General features: G+C 39.0%; 1 protein-coding gene across 1 annotated transcript in view; it reads right to left on the reverse strand.

Annotated features, from left to right (window-relative positions):
- Agl (amylo-alpha-1, 6-glucosidase, 4-alpha-glucanotransferase) overlaps positions 1–6,684 on the reverse strand; it is a 57,782-nt gene that overhangs the window by 23,190 nt on the left and 27,908 nt on the right. The window contains exons 18-21 of the mRNA XM_026784033.1: positions 5,733–5,857; positions 5,532–5,644; positions 5,068–5,202; positions 3,970–4,100 (exon numbers count right to left, since the gene is read on the reverse strand). Coding sequence (XP_026639834.1) covers positions 3,970–4,100; positions 5,068–5,202; positions 5,532–5,644; positions 5,733–5,857 — 504 coding nt within the window. The remainder of the gene's footprint in view (positions 1–3,969; positions 4,101–5,067; positions 5,203–5,531; positions 5,645–5,732; positions 5,858–6,684) is intronic.

Here is a 6,684-nt window from a genome sequence, read left to right on the forward strand (position 1 = left end):
TGGTTGTGAGCCACCATGTGGTTGCTGGGAATTGAACTCAGGACCTTTGGAAGAGCAGGCAATGCTCTTAACCACTGAGCCATCTCTCGAGCCCCAGCAAGCGATAGATTAATATTTAGGAAAGAATTACAGAAATCACAGAACTGGTTTAAGAGGAAGCAAGACCACCAATGGAGGATGACAATGAAAGAGCTTCAGAAGCAGCTTCTGAAACGAAGCAGGAAGTACTTACAACTCAACAAAATCAGCACGTGAGCTATTGGTGTGGAATGATTACTAGGAAGATTTCTCCGCTGAGTCTTGGCATCCCTATGCACACTCCCAGCAGACTCTGTAACTCTGCTACGGAATGATTATACTTTCATCTACCATAAAGCAGGACTTGGCTTCACTGGTTTCATTTTAACTAAGTTCATTTGGTTAGAATTTATTGAATTTTATGTGGTATGTTTTGAAAAATTAAAAAAAACAATAAATTTAAGACGTAGGATTTTTTTCACTCAAGGAGTTTGTAGTTCTCCTTGGCAAATGTAACTTTCAAAACAGGATGGACAATACGGCAGCACCAATACTGTATTATAGACTCTGTCCTTGTCCCCGTACTTTCAGGGAAGAGGACCAGTGCTCAGCATTTTCTGCTGCTGAGTTATGGAATGATAATGAAAACTGAGAAAAGAGCTTACAGAGACCAGTGGGATGCAATGGCTTATTCAGGAAGTAACAAGAGGATAGAAAACTGTCTGGCTGGTCTATGGAAAGCATTCTGTCTTGGAATAGGTGGTTAACTACGGAGATCAAAAGGACACGTTACGTCAAAGGGAACACAAGAATCCACAAATAACTGACTGGCTGTTGAGAATCTGGAGCAGAACCATAAACAAGATTCCTAGATTCCAAAATAACAGAGCACGGAATACTGTAAGCCCGGGGAATGGAATCTTGTCAGGGCAGAGAAGGGGTAAGACAGTGACTGAATCTGATTAAACTCATGGCTGCCATTAGCAGTCTGCTAGGAAAATGCCCTGGGCTGCCCAAACTGTTAGCTTATGAGAGGAAAAAAATGACTGAGATAAAGTAAAAAATAAATCAGATAAAGGCATTTTATTTAAAAAGAATGAGTTGAGTCACCTCATGAGACATAGATGAGAATTAGCAAAGAACCAGAAAAAGGACAGGAAAAGCTTTTTTAGCTTAAACTGGTAACATATTATTTTTTTTAAATCTCCTTTTATTTATGTGTATGTGTTGTGTAGTGTTCATGGAAGCCAGAAGAGGGCAAAGGTCACCTGAACTGGAGTTAGAGGTAACCATGAGCCACCTCTGGGTGCTAAGGGCTGGATGCTGCACATAGATCCTCCAGAGGAACAGCAGTAAATGTTCTTCACCTGAGCCATCTCTCCAGCCCTGGCAAATGATTCCCGAGTGCTTTACTTTGAATGAATAGGAGCTGCTTTAATCCTAATCTCGACCCTTACTGTACACGATTATGGTGATAAAACTAAAAGATGGAGTTTCTCTACTGCAAGGTTACACAGCCGGTCAGTGTACGGGAGTCTGGTTTTAAAGTCTGATTTCTTGTTAGTTTGTTTTGTCTTTTTTTCCCAAGGCAAGGTCTTACTATACAGCTTTGTCTGTCCTGAAACTCACCAAGTACACCAGGCTAGCCTTGAATTCACAGAGATGCACCTGCTGGAATTTGTTTCTAAACCACAGTGAATATACTCACATACACAAAAAATACTAACTTCCAGCATAAGATAATATTTTCCAAAGAAAAAATAAAAATACAATAAATAAATATGTGTCAGCCTGAGGACAAAGAAATAACTATGATAAACAATAACTAAGAAAGTCTTTATGATGCTGGGTGTGGTCATAAATGCATGTAATCCCAGTATTTAAGGCTAGAGGTAGGCTCAGGCATTTAAGGTTATCCTTAAGAAAATAGTGTCTTTGAGGCCAGCCTGGGCTACATGAGACCCTCTTTCCAAAAATAAAAATGAAGAAGGGCTTTATAAAAGACATAAGAAATGAGGTGGTCTTAAAAAATATTTTGGACTTTATTTATTTTTATACTATGTGTCTGACTATTTTCCTGAATACAAATATGTATGCTGTATATATTCTGAGTGTGTGGAGGCCAGAAGGTGGCATCCAATCCTCTGAGATTGGAGTTATAGTTGTAAACTACCATGTGGGTGCTGGGGACTGAATCCAGGTCTACTGGAAGAACAGTCAGTGCTCTTAACCATAGCCTGGACCCATAAGGTGGTCTTTAAAGAAAGCTCAGACTTAGCCATGATGGAAATGCAAATTAAAATTACACTAAAATTCCATCTCATCTCAGTCAGAATGGCTGTCATCATGAAAACAGACAACAGGGTCAGGGAAATGAACTAGGTAGTAAAAGGCATGCTTGTGCCCATACTCATACTTACACAATAATAACAATAAAATCAATTTAAAATAGAAACTAAACAACAAATGTGGGCAAGCATGTGGGGGTGGGATGGAATGCTTCACTCACTATTATCAATGGGACTGTAAACTGATAGACAGTTAATATGAGTATCAGTGTGGAGCCTCCTCAAAACACTAAAACCAAAACTACCGTATGATCCAGATACACGCTGCTCTTGGGTTCACACTGGAAGGAACCTTAAGTCAGCACGCCACAGAGATGGTATATCCACATGCACTGGAGCACTACACATAGGAGCCAAGATAGGAAAAGCGGTAGACACAGACAATGGAACTTTGTTCAGTTGTACAGAATGAAATTATGACATTTGAAGAAAAATAGATGGAACCAGAAAGCATCATATTAGGTGAACTAAGTTAGACTCACACAGAATATTGCATGCTTTCTCTCATATATGGGTTAAATTCTCTCTCACTTCTGTATCGGGCCCATCTGGTAGTTCCATAAGCACCCTAGATATTTTAACTATATAGGAAGAACCAAAGACGCAGCAAAAACTTTCCAATTAAATGTTTTATTTACAAGGTAGTCTCACATGACTTCCCTAACGTAGCACAACATGTCTAAAACTCAGCGTCAAGGATGTCGTTTCTAGTTACACAATAAACCAGGACAAGACATATTTATTAAGATTAGTATTTAAGAGACATGACTGTCCTTAAGCAAGACAGAACTAGCAGTTTTAGTTATTGACCAAATACTTTGCCACGCTCTATTTTTAGTATTTTATATGAATGACATCATTATTTATAGTTTTTTTTTTTCGTCTCTTGAAACAAGGTTCTCCTTATTGTCTGGGTGGTCTCAAATTCTCAACCTTCCTGTTTCAGTCTTCTGAGTACTTGGGATTACAGTCTTGTTTCACCATGCAATTATCAACACTTTTTTGTTTTGTTTTGTTTGAGACAGGGTTTCACTGTATAGCTCTGGCTGACCTGGGACTCACTATGTAGACCAAGCAGGCAATGAATTCACAGAGATCCACCTACTTCTGCCTCCCAAGAACTAAAACTACAACCATGCACTAGAGACGGCTCAGTGGTTAAGACTACTTGATGCTCTTGCAGAAGATCTGTCCCAGCATCCACATGACAAAAATCACTGTAAATTCAATTCTATGGGATTGATACCTAGTACTCACATGGCCACCTGGCAAAAATTCACTTCTAGGGGATCTAATACCTTCTTCTGCCTTTTGCAGGCACATGTATGCATACATATACACAAGCAAAAGACTCACACTCTTCAACTAATCTAAAAATTAAATATAAAATTTTAATCTAAAAATTAAAATGTATTATGACATGACTGGTTATATTATTCATATTTTATTGAGGCAGAAATTGGGGTTCAGAAATGTTATGCTACTCACTAGTGGTCAATCAACCAGGAGCCAAGAGTTAGGTGTTGATATTCTAGGTGTATACTCTTACTTCTATAAAGGCGACCACTACAGAAAAAAAACATAGCTTTATCCTTATGCCTACCTTGAAGACCTGCATACTTAAGGGATGACCAGTTTGGTATGTCATAACAACCTCCACCATCTTCTTGTTCTTCTGATTCACATCGGTAAAGTACCTGATTTAGCTCAGCCAAAGTCAATTTAGAGGCAATACTAAGAATTAGAAAATAAAGGAGATTAATAAATATACTGATAGTTCATTTACTATAAAATAAAAGCAAAAGAAAATTTGTACTATAAATATTAAATACATCATTTCTAGTTCCTATTCTGCTGATATAATAAAACATTCTGACCAAAACCAACTAGGAGTAATGTGGTGACTTGAATAAGAAGGGCCTCATTAGGTATTTGAATACTTAAGTCATCAAGAAGTGGCATGACTCAGAAGGATTAGAAGCTATGGACTTGTTGGGGAGGTATAACCTTGTTAGAGGAAGTATGTCACTGGGGGTGGGCTTTAGGGTTTCAGAGCTTAAGCCAGGCCCAGTGGTTCTCTCTCTTTCTCCGACCTGTGGATCTACATGTAGAGCTCAGTTAGTTCTACAGCACCAGGTCTGCCTGCGTGCTGCCATGTTCACCACCATAATGACAATGAGATAAACTTCAGAAACTATAAGCAAACCCCCAAATAAATGCTTTCCTTTATAAGAGTTGTTGTGGTCATGATGTCTCTTCACATCAATGGAACATTGACTAAGACAATAGTTGAAATTGCATTTTTAAAGTCTTCTTAGTTGCCCAGGCAATTTCATTTATACAACCAGCATTTTTTTGTGAATACGTATATTCTTGAATGTACTCCCTTTTCTCTTGCTTTGTTCTATCTCAAGTGAGAAAACTGTTGTGCCCTCTTCCCAGATGTTACTTTGCAGAATGGATTGAAACTTCAAATCCAGAGGAAAGACATATAACCATGAAAAGGTACACGTGTGTGCACACACACACATGATAAAGTCACAGACCGAATCGCTAACAGTGGCTGGGGCTGGCATTAACAGCCTGCAGACCAAACTTTGAGTAGCAAGGAGAGAAAGTACGTTTAAACCTGCCCAGATCAGGCCAGGGGTAGCTCACCATCCTGTTAAAGTGGTAAATCTATAAAATAAGGAATACTTACGAAGCGAAGGGGATTTTTAATATAGGATCTGTGTTGCCAACAGCAAGGCTTCCAGATTTAAAGTGAGGGCTGAACTGGGTCAGGTGATTTCGAAGAATTCCGACAGCGACTTGAGCGTGTGGATCAAGACTAACTCTGAATAAAGTTCATAAGAAACAGGTAGTTTTCAGTTTTTCAAACTTAACAAGGTAAGCTATTTTCTCTAGATTTTTTTTAAAAAATGTGTCTGTGCCTCTGTGTGTACAAATTGCAGGTGTGCAGGTGCCCAGAGAGAGCAGAACACATCGGCTCCTCTGTACCGGGAGTTATGGGTGGTTGGGAGCCACCTGACACGGGGGCTGGAAACTGAACATATGTCCCCTACAGTATCAGCAAGCACTCTTTACCACTGAGCCATCTCTCCAGACCCCCAAAACTATTTCCAATATAAGTAGAGTCAACAGTGTGAACTCTAATGAACATACCTGAATATGATAACACTTCCTGGAGATAGATTTTCAAATTCTATTTCCTGAATATATTCATTGGGACCCTTTGTGGCAACTCCAGCTTGTCTGACAATTTTACTTTCATGAAGCTTGGAAAAAAATACAGGAAATCCACTTACTAACTAATTTAAATTTTTTAAAAATATTAACCACAGTAAAAAACCAGAACCCCAATACCTGGATATGCTCTTTAAGTTCCACTGTCATATTTGGCATTCCATTGATTGAATTCTCATCTTTCCTATAAGGTTTTGTATTCCTCTCAATAGTTCTAGCTTCAAGAACTACTTCTTCAATTTTGCCTAGGAAAATGTAAACATTTTAATGAAAACTATTCTAATGCACATTCAAAATTTAATGTTAGTTCGAGACCAGCCTGGTCTACAAGAGCTAGTTCCAGGACAGGCTCCAAAACCACAGAGAAACCCTGTCTCGAAAAAAGCAAAAAAAAAAAAAAAAAAAAAAATTTAATGTTAGTAGAGACTCTTTAAAGATCAAATACTCACAGAACAAAAGATGATATTACAGTTTAGTGAACTGGAAAATGGAAATGTTTTGAGAATGCCCAAGATAAACACAGAACCCAAGGGAGCACTGTTCAGTGCCTATGGAGCTGGGAGTATAGGTCAGTGGTACAGTGTATGCTCGGCACAAGGGATACCCTGGGTTTAGCACCCAATACCCAAAAATACTAAATAAACAAAACAAAAACAAAGAACATTACCAAAGACCTGACCAGACTAAACATAAATTTATGAAGTTAAAGTAGGTAGTGAATATTTAACCCTAAAATCTTTAGGTTGATAACTTTTGTTTTGGTTTACTGAGACAGGTTTGACTTTGGAGCCCTGGCTGTCCTGGAACTCACTCTGTAGACCAAGCTGGCCTCTAACTCACAGAGATCTATCTGCTTCTGCCTCCTGAGTGCTGGGATTAAAGGTAGTGTACCACCACCACCTGGCTAGGTTGAAAAGCCATGGATATTTAGAAACTAGCAAGAAATAAAGAAGGTGGGCTGGGCATGGATGTGTACATCTATAATCCTAGCAACTTGGGAGGCTGAGACAGAACAGCACCTGTAAGTCCAGGGCTAGCCTGGTAGGCTTTAGGCTCTCCTGTATGACTACGG

This window comes from Microtus ochrogaster, chromosome 21 (assembly GCF_000317375.1).
Source record: "Microtus ochrogaster isolate Prairie Vole_2 chromosome 21, MicOch1.0, whole genome shotgun sequence".
In the NCBI taxonomy this organism is placed as follows: Eukaryota; Metazoa; Chordata; class Mammalia; order Rodentia; family Cricetidae; genus Microtus; species Microtus ochrogaster.